Genomic DNA, 16,764 nt, shown 5'->3' on the forward strand with positions numbered 1-16,764 from the left:
GTAATCCATACCTCAAATATTTTAAATTGTAATATTTATAAATGTATCATAAACTGAAAATTGTACAAGGCTGATTCTGCTTTGAGAAAAATACATAAGTTTGACAGATGCAATCCATTCCAAATATAATACAATATGGTGTACTAACAAAAGTTTTCTTTTAGGGAGTTCATGTCTTGTGCTGATAAAAACTCATATGTATACAAAATATATACATATAATATTTGCTGTTCTAAAGTAGGTACACAAAGAATCAGCCTTTGCCCAGAATCAGATGAATGTAAATTTTACCTACTTCTTATTATGTCATACGAGTATACATAAAATCCTTGAGGAATGATAATTTAGAACTAAATACGTGTTATACGATTCGTTTCAATTATATTTTTGACTGATTTTTAGGAATTCTCGTACAGATAAATAATTGTCGTCTGAAATTCCAGCTTTGGGATTTTTTGAAATAGATTCAAATCTCTTAGAGATTTTTTAATAAAATAATAATGCTTTTTTTAATAATGAGGTGGTCAATTTTGATGTCCGGTTGTGAGATAGTTGTTCTTTTGTTTTGATTCCACTCCCCGACTGAACCATAAAGAAATAGCATAAGAATATTTTTTACCACGAAAAAAACTATAATACCGTCCATAGTCAAGATTGTATTTATTTAAAAAAATGTAAAAAACATAAGTTTTAATATACTCATTGTAATTATTTTTTCGTTTTAAAACAGCCATATTAGCTTTTAGATATCTTAGATTATGCCTAAGGAATAGGAGAGGTGGCCATTGAATGAAAAATAAAATTTAAGAAGTGTAACTTGAATTTTACGTTGTCAATTTTCGATTAGAAAGAATACCCATTAAAAATACACTTATTTAACAATGAGTTTGCAATATCATTATAATACGGTGCATACAAAACATTATACACTTTTTCGGCAATTGATTCAGTGGTGCCCTTTCCTCTTCCAATTTTTAAAACGATTATACGAAATAATTATACGATTCAAATAAAAAATGTATACTCAAAAAAAAATACTGTTCGATTCAAAAATTGTATACGCAAATGTAAGATGAAAAATAATCGGAAATTTTAAATTAGGTATAAATTTTAAAATCTGTAAAGAAGATGGATTTTCAAAATTATCTTTTAGCTTCTTTATACTTAGTTATTTAATTTTTAGCGTTAAGATTTTTTCAAGTTATTTATAATTTTCAAATTCTTTATACTTTATTTAAAATGATATACAGATGATTTCGTATGTTACGTTTGTAAATGACAAAATAATCGTGATTTTCATGCTCTAATTATTCATTTATTATTATTTCTAGAAGCTGTGGATAATTTTGAAAGTCTGGGGACCTTTTTTGTTGGATGTATTATTCTTATATACATTTTGTATATTTTACTTGTTATTTTAGTGAAGTACCAGTCACCATGACACTTTATATTTATGAAAGTACAATTTCATCTGTGTACTGTATTCATTTACACATTACAATGAATATGTGTTTATTTATTGTTGTAATAAGAGTTGTTATCAAATTTTGATTTAATAAAAAAGGTCCCAATGAGTTTTGGCTATAGTTACGAATAAAAACCACTATAGTATATTATTATATTGAAACAAACAACTATAAAAACTGAAATATAGATGTCTTCCAATAATCTTCATAATTTATTTTTTATCTATGATTTTTACAAACTTTATATTAATTTGTTTTATCGAACGACCAGCACATCAAGTTAAAGAACATCTTATGCAGTTGAAATGGATGTTATTTTGCAACTAAAATTATCAAAAAACTAAAAGGCTTAATGTGCTGTTTGGTACAAGGTAATAAATATAATGTATGGCCATAAATTATGCCAATGTATTCAATATACATAAATATTGAATAGTCTTGTATAATATGCATTATTAATAATAATATTTACACATTATATATAATATTTATTTATTTATTTATTTATTTATTTATTTATTTATACATTATTCAATGTATATTTTGGTATATTATAGACTGTATATATCGCTAAATATTCGTAACTACAACCAAAACTTATTTATATATAAAAATCTGTAATTCAATCTGTTATACGAAGAAACGGATATACGTAATTTGGAGTGGTGAAAAAAAAAAGATTTTTTTATAACTACTAGCCGTAAATGTAAGTATATCGTAGAAATTATGGAAGTATTTTTAATGTATTTTAAATGAAGTGACTTGGAACGATCGCCTTTATTTTTTTGGCTTGTAATGTGATAACGTTGTGGAGTTACGATCAATTTGTATACATAAGTATTATAATCCGGGCCTTTACAAGGCGAGAGTGAATAGGCACTTACAATATGTACCATCCTAGACTGCATCTCACTTGAAATCAGAGGTGGAATTGTGTAAAGCAATCGTAATCATTTGACAGTTCATAACGTACGAAAAAGTCAGTTAAAAAAAGCGTTTGACAGAATAATCGTACGTTATGAACTGTCAAATGATAACGATTGCTTTACACAATTCAACCTCCGGTGTGACTGGCGTCAACTACCGGCACAGTATTGCACAAATAAATAACTAACAGTCTCGTTAACCCTTCAAGCTAAGTTATGCTAGTTCAAGGAGTGGGTTTGCCCCAATAGTAAAAAACATACAAGAGATGGGGCTCTTCACACGTCTCCCTATCTTTTGGGCCCTTCCAGCGCTTCGACATTAACATATTTTTGGCAAAAAATGTTCCATTGACATTGTCAGTTTTAATGACAGTGGTGGCTGGAATGAAGAAATAGGGCTATAGTGCCAAAAGGCTATTTGTATGTGGGGTGATTTAGCCTAGGCGCAGCCCATCGACTTTTAGTTGACCGATAGTTAGGTCGGGCTGTTAATCAAGACATGTATGAAAGTGTGCACATTACACCGATTTGGTATCCGGCCGATTCTTCATACAAATTAGAATCGGGCCCAACTTTCTTCCAACTAAAAGTCGGTGGTTTGCGTCTAGGCTTAAGAGTCATTACCGAAGGCAGAAATGACAGTAATATTGATGATGTCACTATAACTAATAATGCCTGGTCTGTCATGACATATCGATCGTTAAATCGATCGTTGATCGTAACTCCAACGAAACTTTGTATGTTTTGATTCCAAGATTCACATAGTTATAGTGAAAACTTGTCCAGTTATAGTATACTTAGAGTAAACGACGCTTGTTAGGTCTAAGTTAAAAGTTGAGTATACTATTAAACGTATTATGGCATAATATTTTGCTAGTCAATAAATACATTCTAGGCTCAAATACTTTGTTTTATTACTGTTTTACAAATTGATGACTGGATTCTAGTTCTAGTTTTGATGACCTAAATAGATAGATAAAAGAATGCCTAATAACGCTGTCTCTCTCACTCACGCGGACATATTTGCTCGTGTGAAAGAGATAGATAGTACCTTAAAATTAAAATAAAATTGCCCCTTCGATTATCCACGTTTTATTACAAACAAAATTTGATACAAAAATACCTTACAACTAATATTTACAGTTTAAACTATAGTCACATAAAAATAGTCCTTGATACCCTAATAATAGAATGTAAAATGGAATGCATCGACACCGAACTTAAAATACCCGACAAGGAATAATGTACGTAGGTTAGAAAGAGACTGACCGATGATATTTGTAGTGTTGTCTCTTTCTTTGTTTACTAAGATGGCTTCACAGTAACTAAAGTGGTACATAATAATAGTAAGCTATTCCTAAAATATAGACACAATGCTATCCCAGAATTTTAGATACTTAGGAGGGAAAAATATAATAAATTATGCATCTAAACCTTCCTCTGACTTTAGATTAATATCCATTGCGTTATAAAATTAAGCGAATTCGTTTTATATTATGCAAAGATGAAAAAAATAAACTAGAAAGACAGTCTTACATTTATAGATGATTATTTCAAGTCGGGTATATTGTTCTTAACTGCTATAAGATTCTAGAATCTTTAAAGCTTTGAGCGAGCTTAAATACATAGTATTCTGAATTTTGCAGTGGCATAAATTCGTGACACGTTTGGTAGAAAAACTTTTCTTCGTAAACATTTTTATTTCATATTCACAAATTACTGACTGGCACTATTCTTTTCAAAAAATATATGTCGTCATTATATTATATTTTAGGTAACTTAGTATAATAAAAAAACAACTGAATCACTCGTATTTTCAGTCACTTTTTTAAATTGAAACTTAAAGCCAATAAAATAAGATTTAATATTTGACAGAATGTTTAAATTATGTCAGAATGACTTTATATTTAACTACTAAACCCTAATCAAGAGGACAAAAATTATGTAATCGTTTAATCATTAATTAAATCGAAAATTGTTTTGAGCAATTCATATGAAATATTTCGAAGAAAACTTCCCATACTTCATATTTTATATCACATAAGTATTCAAAACGTAATTTAAATAATATACACAGCTTCTGGAGAGAAAAGTTTGTATACAATTTCAAAAGATGCCAAATATACAGTTTTTTATAATAATAAATATGAAAATATAAAATAATAACATATTTTTTAACATATTATCGCTGTATTTTCACACTAATTAATATGCAGAAAGGTATTTATTTTGACAGATACTTGATAACATTATGTAATCACTTCGATAACATGTCAGATGTTTTGCAGTGTCATTAATTTAGTAATGATTAACAACTGCATATAAAATTACATTAATAAGGCCTTGATTTTTCGTTACAAGGGCTAGTCTTAAGTTTTACTCATTCATAAACTTCCAATATTGTATTTTATTATTGTCAACACTGGTAAACACAGTAAAGAATTGTATCAGTTCTACACCTAACTCTAATATTCATTTTAAAGGACGTAGCTCATTTATCAACCCGGAAAGGGATCGTAACCGTATCAACTACAGGCGGTAATCACACTTATCCGCGTCGTAACGTAAACGCCTCGCCTCTTAATTGACAGCGCGCGAAAGGCGATACGGTGTTGATCCCTTTCAGAGTTGATCAGTGTGCTATGATCTTAAGTCTTTCCCCATTCCCACCATTCGATACAAATTGATATGTGTACCACACCCTAAAACTAGGACGAATCTGTATTGTATATGTTTCAAAAATACCCATTTAATATATTCCTATAGTCCTTTGAAAATAATATACCACTCTCTCGACGAAAGTACATGAAACGACAGACTCAATTAGAAATAAACAAACACATTTGTTATTAAACTTCGACTAGCATTATGATCCCAATGGCTCACAATGTTTTTGTTCGTGTACATCAATTTATGACGAATTTCCATGGCTGTGGTAACAAACTTAATAACCTTAAATTGTTTACCTAAACTATCCCTACTAAAATTAAGTCTGAAAAATAAGTCAAGAAACCAACAAAAATAACACAAACTTAGTCGAATTTATAAGTCACAGTCTTATATGAAATTTATTTTAGCCATTCAATTAATATGCATATTACTTTTAAAACTATAAAGTTGGCCAATAAAAACTAAGTAATAAATTCTATACAGGGTGGAAACGATAAGTGATCTCATTCGATTATTTCTAAACTATACAAGATATCGAAAAACTGGTTACTGATCCTGAAAGTGCTTCACGAGCTCTATCCAACGGTACCAATAATAGGTTACAGAATTAACTGGATCTATCCGAAAATTAATTGTTTTCAGCTTCCATACATTTAGTAAAACCACATAATATTAAAAACTATACAAGATATTCAAAAACTAGTTATTGATCCTGAAAGTGCTTCACGAGCTCTATCCAACGATACCAATAATAGGTTACAAAATTAACTGGATTCATCCTAAAATTCAATGTTTCCAGCTTCCATACATTTAGTACAGCCACAGTCATGGCACTCATGTCTTGATAATATTATAGCAAGTAAAGCCTAAAACCAATGTTTTCCATGAATAATTTTAAATAAGAATGCAATTTACGAGTTCATTTTAAGTGTTTATTGTTTAATAAAAAAAAAAAATACTTCTAATTTTGTTTGACTGGCATACATTTAGTATGGAGGCTGAAAACATTTAATTTTCGAATAGATCCAGTTTATTATGTAACCTATTATTGGTACCGTTTGAAAGAGCTTGTGAAGCACTTTCAGAATCAGTAATCAGTTTTTCGATATCTTGTATAGTTTAGAAATAATCGAGTGAGATCACTTAACGTTTCCACCCTGTATAAGATGAGCAAATATTTTATAAAAACTATGATTCCTCTAAAATTGGAATCGTACATTCAGTCAGAACACAACCAATAATCATTCACCAAACAAAATTTCGAAGTTAATCCATAATATACTTTATTTATTCTAGGATCTTTCTAATTCTGACAATAACATTTATAAATTTGGTCCCAAAGATTTTCTTTCAGAAGAAATTGGTCAAGTTTAACATAGTACAAGACAGTGCTGAAATAAACACCAAAGAGTTTTTAATCACAAACTTGATAAATTGTCTTTCAAAAACACCAAAAGCCATTTCTTATTATAATAATGAAGGCACTAATGTTCATTGTACTGTTACTACATCACCTTTATTGACTTACTGAATGGCTTCCATCAAATCCCATTTTCCACTAAAATCTTTACAAAACCAAAATTTGCTAACGCAAATAATCTCATACAACTGCATTATCTGCCAAATGGCTCATTTCATCCCCCACACATCACAAAACATCATACAATTCATATAAATTTAAAAATATACCTAACAATATGTTTCTGGTAACTGGAAGAAGTTATACCGTCCGTGTTCTGACATTATGAACGTGTTCTCAGAATGTATTAACGTCTCTCTTTCCACTTCACTAAAATTCGATCTGACGAATTCTGGTTTGAATTTTGACTTTAATTCGTCTAAACTTTGGCTAAGATCTGTCTTCACGAACTTCAGCTCTTGAATTTTACTGTCTACTGCAGTAAATTCTTCAGATGTGTTTAGAGGTTGATATGTTGCTTCTTTTCCCGAAAGTATTTTATGTGATCCGTGGATGATAAGGGTAGATCCACGGCGTAGAGTCTCTCTTCCGTATTCCATTATTTCCAGAGAGTTTTGACCGATTACGAAGCTTTTGTAAGCTCGTAGAAAGACCACTGCAAGTGCCAGAAGACCGAAGAGAATCATGGAATAGGTTAGGATGGGTCCAGCGACGGGACCCACAGTCGTGGCAAGATAGATCCATCTCCATATAGGAGTGGTGACTTCGTGGATGCCCTGAAATGAATAATAATGTGATATTAGCATACAGTAACGTTTATGTGTTTCTGAAACATCGCAGATCGAGCTGAAGTCGTCATGCATTTTTTTTGCGTTACGAAGTTATTCTTATTATTATCTTTATCCTTACCTCTTCCACCCACATTACGGGGAAGATAATATCAGGAAACCGGTGGATGTTGTTGACCCGGATATCCGGCGCGCGGTCCACCTTCAGGTTCAGTTGGACCCGGACAAATCCTTCGAGCGGGACGCCGAGTTTCTGTAAGTAGAAATAAATGTAGTGGTCTGAAGAAGCAGTGGTGCTTGCTAGAAATTTAATTTCTTCCAGCATTACCTAATGTCGTAATCGAAATTTAAATTCATCATTTCATTTAGCCACAGGACGTCCACTGCTGAACATAGGCCTCCCCCAATGATTTTCACAATGATCGGTTGATAGTGGCCTAATCCAGGGCCTACCTGCTACCTTTATGAGGTCGTCGGTCCACCTTGTGGGTGGACGACTTACGCTGCGATTTCCGGTACGAGGCCTCCATTCCAGAACCTTAAAGAAATTTTAATATTTAGAAACTAAGTGTTACCGGTTGTATCATGAAGTAGGTTTCGTGTTTCTCTTTCCGCGGGTTCAGGCCTTCAAAGCCATCCAGCAGGGAGGGTTCCGCTTCGTAGAAGTGAGGGTAGGAGAGGTACACTGGCGCATCTGGAAAAAAATATAGTATTTAAATAAATAATAATAATAATTTACATCAATTTTTTGTCCAGTGTGCTTACCATGAGTTTACGTTAGGTGTGCTCGCTAGCGACTGCGTAGAAAAATGACTAAATGAATGACGGATTGTACGGCGCCCCTAGTGGTTACTTTCAAGAACTACTTAAAATCTTCATAAAGGACAATGGGCAAAATGGTACCCGGCTCCAATAGATATGAGTCTAGTATCGTTTGAAAGGTCTTACCAAGATTAACAACTTTTACTATGACCACCAGCCTCAGATCTGGTTGTGTACGAAGATATTCATACTTTTTTGCAGAATGGTACCTGGCTCCAATAGTTATGTTTGTAGTGTCATTTGAAAGGTCTTACCAAGACGAACAACATTTACTATGGCCACCAGTCTCAGATCTGGTTGCGTTCGAAGATAAAGATACTTTTTGTGTAACCTAAGTATCATACAGTATGAAGGGGGACGCGCTCGGGGCAGGGCACCGACGAGATGGTCGGACGCGGTGAGGAAGACGGTGGGCGGGAGTTTGCATCGTGCGGTCCACACAGCTTATGACCGCAGTCTGTGGAGGAACACTATCTGTGGTCGCGATCCTCATCAGTGAGGGACCGAGGAAGAAGAAGAAGAAGTATCATACGTGTCCATCGTATGGTACTTAGGTTATGCGAGGCAGGAAGAGTTTACTGCTCCAGCATCCTTCCTTAACTCTATAATTATTGATGGGGATAATTGTGAAATAAATATTTTTATTTAAAGAAGTACTACCCCCATTAGTAAAAAGTTACACCTAGAAAGAACCTTGGATTAAAATGACATTTCCATACCAAATGACAATTTAAGCCAGAGTTCAACTAGGGTGTAACTTTTATTAATAAAGGGGTTAAAGTTTTATTACTTCTTAAGGGTTTTATGATGGGTTGCTAAAGCGAATAAACCCACAAGACCCAATAAGTCCACCCACAAGATGAACCGACGACCTCATAAAGGTAGCGGGAAGGCGCTGGATGCAGGCCGCCACCAACCGGCCATTGTGGAAATCATTGGGGGAGGCCTATGTTCAACTGGACGTCCTATGGCTAAAATGATCATGATGATGATGATGAAAGCGAATAAAGGGCTAATAGCTTGGGTAGTTCATCGTAGGTATAATCCTTTCCTTTTCTATGCTTCTTTTAGTTATATTAATAGATTGTAGTCATAATACATACTCGTATACATGGATGATTGTGTTATACTTTCATTATAATACTTAGTGGAATTACTGCTTTCAAAACGTGAATTAGAACTGGCCCCATAGCAGACATTTTCCAACATCTAAAGGCCTTTTAAAATATATATTGGTTATGGCTATTGGAGCGGGTACCACTTTCCATACATTTGTGCCCATCATCCTTTATTTGACGCATTCGCTAGCGAGCACACCTAACATAAAATCATGGTAAGACGACGAGCACGACTCGAATTTACCATAGCCAAATTGAAGATTTGGTCTACACATCCCACGCTGGCCAGACGGGAATGGGAGGCTGTTTTTCGTCACAAACACATTGTACCGTTTGGCACTGGGAAGTCGACCCTCGAACTCTTCCTATGTTCTTATGATTAATTCGTTGCGGGTCCAACGACAAACTTGACCTTAATTGGTTGGGTTTTTATTCGCGGTCGAGCTGCAGATCCTGGCTATACAAGAGGGTAGCAGCGGTGGGAACGACAGGTGGGAATAGTCCCGTGGACCAGCTCGATAGTACCATAATATCGTATTGTCATTTAATCTACATAGAATTGCCAGTTTGATGATGATACAAAAATTAGAAGTGCGTGTAATTCAGATTCTAAGATTCCATTACATAGTTAGTTACATACACGACGTTTTTCTTGATTGCGTATTAGTCTGGTCTGTGAGCATGTAGAATTTTGTCCCGCCACTGCGGGCTATCGTCGTGCTACGTGCTCACAGACCGGGCTTTAGGGCAAAACACGCGCTGGAGATCCGGCTAACCATTGACAGCTGTTTATTTTAATAAGACACTTACTGTACTGGCACGGGCTGATGTTCTGCAGCCCCCGGGGCGGGCACTTCTCTCCTTCACAGTAGCACTTGTTGTCCGGGTTCACGTCGGCGCATTCGAAGGTGGAGGCGGGCGGCGTGTAGAGACCGGTTTGGATGCCTGGAAGAGAATATTGGGAAATTTCAATAGAGGTCATCAGACATAAAATCAACACCGTATGTGACCGTATCGTCTTTCACGAGCTGTCATCGCCTTTCGCGCGCTGTCAACCGCGAGGCGAGGCGTTTACGGCGCGGATAAGTGTGCGATGCAGTACCTATGGAATTTCATACAAATGTACTGTCCGTCTCGAGTTGATACGGTTACGATCCCTTTCCGGGTTGATGAGTGAGCAGCGATCTCCAACCCGCCAAGCGTGGGGATTATGGCAAAACCCTCCACTATAGTAGAAGAGCCTCATAGTCCAGCAGTGGACTGTAAAGGGCTGTTGATGATGATGAGTGAGCTACGTCATTTCAAAGATATGTGGCTCTATAGGTATAGTGATGAACTATGTCGGTGCATGGGAGCTATGGGAGCGGCGCGGGAGGGTATTTTTGTAACATCAAACGTCAACGAGACTTCAGATCTCCTTCAAATGGCAATGCCAGATTTTGTATGGAAGGTGGCGTCTTTTTTTTTTTCGCGCGGCCATCGACCAAACTTTGTTTTTCGATTACAAAATAGTGTAATAAATCAAACTTACTATGACATGTATACCTCTAAACTCAGTCTGAACTGAGTTACGAGCGTTAGAAGTTTGATGATTTACATACTAGATTTGCTTTTTGCGCGCAAGTTTTGTAAGAAATTACAACAAAATATTGCGCTATTTTTTTATTGCGCTGATTCTGCTCCACCCTGATGTCTGGGGCCTTTAATGGATGGTATTCTTTGTTTACACCATGGACCTATAAAAAAAGGCGGACGGAACTCGCGCTACAACAAAACTGTGACGCAAAATTTTGGCGTTTGTCTATTGTGTGAGTGAATTTAGGGATGCCATGTTAGCCAAAACATTTTACCCATTTATTTTAAGAAAAACATAGATCGGCAGATGTTACTTGGAAATGTAGACAGAATTATTCCGTGCCATTTTAAAAGGATGAAAGGTGAATGCGTTGAGGTAGGCGCGAAATTTTCAATGTTCAAATTTTCTTACATTGTTTGCAAGTCAGTGTGTCAGGGTATGTACATAATGTTGATCAAAAATGATTCACGCAGTTACAAATTACGAATCTTGTGTACATTATAATCATAATCTTATGCATCATCAATATAATATTATTATTATCTCTGATAAATTTTTTTTAACATACAACCTGACACTGACTTGAAATCAATGTAAGAAAATTTGAATTTTGCAGTTCCACATTTTTGGGGAGGATCAAATTTGCCTATGAAAATATATCCCATTAAAACACAATTATTATGATAAATTATTTTATTTCCATAGTATGCGTAATAAATAACTAAAAAGTCCTAAAATTATTATTAATTTCCCATATTTCGGGTAATTTTCCCACGTAAATAACTGAGAACACTGGTCTTTGACGTATTATTTTTTCGAGTGAATGACGTTTGATTTCAATTAATTTCAATATTTTAATGTCGGGAAATAAGTGATTGGATTATTATTTTGCCTGTGAAATGTGATTCCTTAATTTTTGTTTGTTCGAACAGAACGGTTTTTACACAATTTCATCACACAAGACATGTCGTATTCGTGTTGTTTTTTTGCTGCTTAAATGTGTCAACTGTGTGAAGTTTGCACTCGAAGTGGTGTAACAGGGTGTGAATGTGTGCGTGCCGGCCTGTACGTACAGGCAAGCTGGTGTATCCTAACGTCACAGTATTTTGTTGATGAGAATCCGTCCGACTTTTTTTATAGGTCCATGGTTTACACATACAATGGCACTATTTTGTTGCAATTTCTTACAAAACTTGCGCGCAAAAATCAAATCTAGTATGTAAATCATCAAACTTCTAACGCTCGTAACTCAGTTCAGACTGAGTTTAGAGGTATACATGTCATAGTAAGTTTGGTTTATTACACTATTTTGTAATAAAAAAACAAGGTTTGGTCGATGGCCGCGCGAAAAAAAAAAAGACGCCAATTTCCGGCATTGTCTTTTATATGCTCTGTCACGACGTCATATGTCAATGCCACCCGTCCCGTGCCGCTCTCATACCTCAGGCACTGATTGAGTTAAGTGCTAGGCCTATAGTAATTTAATAAAACTCACCATCTTTGTAAAAATCCTTCCGATACTGCAGCGGCAGAATCCTGCACAGATCCTTGTCGTATACATGCACTATGTCCGACTTGGTCACAGCGCGAGGCGGGAAGAACGAACCTTCGGAAGCTCTGAAACATATATTAGTCAGTTAGATGCTAGATGCACTTACATGGGCGTGCACAGATGCCCCCTTCCTCCCAAAACGATCTGACCTAAAAAAATCTGACTTGATCCCCCTGAGCCCAAAGTTAGGTATTATGACTCGCCCCAGGCAAGAAGCTGGGTAAGGCGCTTAAGCACTTAATTTATACAATGGATAGAATTTTTGTGGATTATAAGGAGAAGGGAAGCATAAAATACCAATGGGTTAGGCGCTTAAGCACTTAATTTATCCAATGGATAGAATTTTTGTGGATTATAAGGAGAAGGGAAGTATAAAAATACTAATGGGTTGTAGTGTGGTGCCCTATACATACTCAAACATATTTGAGGACAGTGAATTAAATAGAGGTTCATCATCAACGGGACTATTCCCACCTCTCGTTCCCACCACTGCAACTCCTGTGTAGCCAAGATCTATAGCTTGACCGCCAATAAAAACCCAACCAGTGAAGGTCAAGTTTGTCCCGGGGGAAAGTTAAACTGTCATTGGACCAGGTTCATCATCAAGACATTTAGTCTCCACTAACCCGGCAAGACCCTCTTATTTACCAGAGGTATATGGAGGATTTGGCCTGTAAAATTATTATTAGTTTAACCCTGTCACTGCTTCGGGACAATAAATGGGCTAGAAGAAGCAGCGCAAGAAACTCAGTCACCTTTGTGTGTACTAGGTACATAAAGGTAACAAAATTACATAACCAAACATCTGACATCAATGGGGCATTTTAGTCGTAAATAAGTCACAAACATGAGGTAAGCGAATGCAGTTAACATTTAAAACCCAAACAAAAAATTGGTTCAGTAGCGTCGCTATCATACTCAACTCACACCATGGTAGGTAGGTAAAAATTACCAAAGAAGTAGTAAAGAAAAACCTGGTGCCAGTTACAGGCTAACAGCTAAATAAATAAATATCCTTGGACATTTTTCTTACACTGCGCTGCTAGCCCCAAACTAAGCAAAGCTTGTACTATGGGTACCTACTAGACAACGGATATAAACATACTTAAATACTTTTTTTTAAATACATCTACACTAATATTATAAAGAGGAAAACTTTGTTTGTTTGTTTGGTTGTAATGAATAGGCTCAAAAACTACTGGACCGTTTTTAAAAATTCCTTTACCATTCGAAAGCTACATTATCCACGAGTAACATAGGCTAAATTTTATTTAAAAAAAAAATAGGGTTCCGTAAAATATGTAGATAATGTAGTTCACGCGCGCGAAGCCGCGGGCGGAAAGCTAGTACTTAATATACATAGAAAACACCCAGACCCGTTACAGAAATTAAAATTCACCATTTCAATTTCTGCCCGGCCTGGAATCGAACCCGGGACCCCTCGGCATAGTAAACTGACTGGTAAACTCCCTCAAGTATGGTAAGCATGGCTGCGGCCCTCTACTTACTTACGAGTACCTTATCTTTCAAATCTGATTTGGCATCCCTTTCCCCTGGATAGGGAGGGACCCAGCTTTTGGGGAAAAGCTGGGTAGCAAATAGACCCGTAAACCCCTCGAGCTAAATACTTATGCTTGTGTTACATTACGAGTGGGTTCACCACAGTTAGTCCATTCGGCAAGTTCGGGACATCATCATTATGCTATTGTCGCCTTGTAACACTCTTACCTTTCTAGGTATACTTAAAACGTCAAAACGTAATTAAATTGGTGGTCTTTGTGTCCTTGCGTCACATCATTTAGCAATAATTCCAAAGCACAGCTTTTCTAAGTTTGTCAATTGAGTTGGTACAATAGTGACGTCATCATCGTCTATACAAGCTTTTGTACCTCTATGTGCTATAATCTTTACTTTAGAGCTTTTCTAGTAATAACATGAATCACATAAAACATTGACGCCCGTATTCACAAAGGATGCTTATTTTGCACAGCGTTGAATACAGCTCTGTGATTGGTTCATGTGTCACCCTGTGCGTCCACGCGCACTGTGAGACCTCATAGTAATGTTTGTGAATACGGGCGTTACTTTATGACTTTCATAACTTTGTCTCCAAGGTTTATTAGTGTGATGTAATTTATTTTATAATTAAAACTCAGCTGTTCATTACGTTACACTGCCCTTGAACTCAAGTTAAATTTAAACTGTTCATAAGTTTCTGTCCGCGACTTTGTTCTTATTAAAACATCGCTGCAACTCCTGTGTAGCCAGGATCTACAGCTAGACCGCCAATAACCCAACCAGTGAAGGTCAAGTGTGTCTCGGGGTTAAACTGTCATTGGACCCGCAACGAAATTAATCAGAAGAACATAGGAGGAGTTCGAAGTTAAGTGTTCGACTTTCCAGTGCAAAGCGGATGACAGGAGACAAAACAAAGGTTGACTAACTTTATGAAAACACACAAGAATAGTGTCATTTCAATCGGCCTTTGTCCACTGCTGGACAAAGACCCCCAAGGATTTCTGCAACTATTAAATTTCCTTCACTGCCCGCATCCAGATACCTACTTCTTATAACCTTCACCAGATCGTCAGTCCACCGAGTCTACTTTATGTTTCTTTATTGCAATAGACTGCCGGAAGTTGTCGGCATTTTCCCTATAACGGCAAATATAGTTTGTGCAATGTTTATTTTGTCATTTATGAAGAAATTACTCATTGTCCTTTTGCTTGTTGTGTGCTTAAACGTTGCCTCACGTTTCAATGAAGCTGAGGCAACAGTTATTTATGAAATGAATTCTTGGGAAGTGCACACGTAACTTAAGTCAGGGTAAACTTTAAACTTTTAACCAACTTCAAATGGAGGAGGAAAGGTTTATCTAAATTAGTTTAGTAGTTTAGTGTTAAAATCAAAATAACTGGATAAAAAAGCATGTCATGGCTTCATTAAACTAAGTAGGTATGTCATCCAGATATACGAATTGAAACGAAAGGTTTTACTACAAACAAATTCATATAACTGATTTATTTTTTTCCAAGTAGGCTTTGAAAAGGCTCCCTGTATTAGCCCTATCACGCTTCCGGACATTAAATGGGCCAGTACTTACTGAGAAGAAGCAGCACAAGAAACTCAGTCACTATTTGGTTATATTTTTAATGAACTGTCGGAAAAATACGTTTAACCCGTTAACCCGTTTAACACGTTAAATTCTTTTAAATTAAATTACAAAAAGTATCTTTTAAACCTTCAAAAGCACACATAATAGCATTATAGAAATACCATTCATATCATAAAAAGAAAATCGTAAGAACTAATTTCTGTGCATGAGTTGTTTGTTCATGGTTGTAGCACAAGTTGTAGTTATTAATTTATATTAATTATTATTAGAATCTTAGCTATACATAAGTAATGTAATTAAATAATCTGTCTAGGCTATCTATCTTTAAAATTACTTGTTACGTTAACCGATTGTTCCTGGGCGAGCTGCGCCCTTTACCTCAACTGGCATCCGCAGAATACCAGTGGTCGTGATGCGCTCTCTGCCGTCACGGCGTATACTGAGCTGATGCCATTTTGGTGCTTGTAGACGTTCTGTTGTCTAGTTTTAGTTATTATCTTGCTGTGTACCTACTTGCATCGAATAAATATTTTTCTTTCTTTCTTTCTTTAACCCTGGCACTTGGCAGGCTGGCACCGACGCGGATCCTACTCAGTCTTATGATCTGCTTAGAGCATAGCATAGTGTTTACCTGATGTTATTGCAAGGGCGTTCCTTCCAATGCGGCAGATGGTCCAGGCCGTTGATTTTGTCGATGTACCCGAACCGTTCCATGGACTTCTGGCCAGTGTATATCGTTTCGACTTCGTCTAGAGTTCCGTTTCTCTGGGGACGAAGAAAACTGGTTAATTTTACTAAATTACCAGTACACAAAGAAAGAAAGAATGTAAGATACATTTATTACAATGGACATCACACAAATACAGGCAATTACATAGACATGACAGTGGCACATAATAATGGAAGAAGAAAAAATAAATAAAAACAAGTGTAAACTAAGTAGTGCCACCCATTCACCAACAAGATGTAATATTAGTGCACAGATAAATACAAAAGGCGGGAAATCGGTAAGGATTAACTGAAATTTTGAATGAGATTAAATTAAACTAGCTCAGAGAGAAGAATTTTAACAGTTACTTAATACTAAGAAGAATACCTACTCTGAACAACAGTTAATGCAATGTCAGAGCAGTCCTAACTCCCAATTGAAGTCTACGTCATCATTTTAGCCACAGGTGTCCACTGCTGAATATAGACCTCCCCAATAAAATGAAATCAATTCAGCTCTAAGCCTTGATCACACGTACCGAGTAAACAGGCGAGACAGTAAAATGATTACTCGGTCGAGACAGTGATGTAAACGAGCTGTTC

General features: G+C 35.8%; 1 protein-coding gene across 1 annotated transcript in view; it reads right to left on the reverse strand.

Annotated features, from left to right (window-relative positions):
* Nucleotides 1–6,225: 6,225 nt before the first annotated feature.
* The window catches only part of dsb (scavenger receptor class B member debris buster), a 107,364-nt gene continuing 96,825 nt past the window's right edge, over nucleotides 6,226–16,764 (reverse strand). The window contains exons 8-13 of the mRNA XM_028316664.1: nucleotides 16,085–16,218; nucleotides 12,282–12,403; nucleotides 10,021–10,155; nucleotides 7,846–7,964; nucleotides 7,392–7,523; nucleotides 6,226–7,258 (exon numbers count right to left, since the gene is read on the reverse strand). Of these exons, the coding sequence (XP_028172465.1) occupies nucleotides 6,752–7,258; nucleotides 7,392–7,523; nucleotides 7,846–7,964; nucleotides 10,021–10,155; nucleotides 12,282–12,403; nucleotides 16,085–16,218 (1,149 nt within the window). The 3' untranslated portion in view covers nucleotides 6,226–6,751. The remainder of the gene's footprint in view (nucleotides 7,259–7,391; nucleotides 7,524–7,845; nucleotides 7,965–10,020; nucleotides 10,156–12,281; nucleotides 12,404–16,084; nucleotides 16,219–16,764) is intronic.

The sequence above is a fragment of the Ostrinia furnacalis genome, unplaced genomic scaffold (genome assembly GCF_004193835.3).
Source record: "Ostrinia furnacalis isolate ACB-3 unplaced genomic scaffold, ASM419383v2 OfSCF5843, whole genome shotgun sequence".
Classification (NCBI taxonomy): domain Eukaryota; kingdom Metazoa; phylum Arthropoda; class Insecta; order Lepidoptera; family Crambidae; genus Ostrinia; species Ostrinia furnacalis.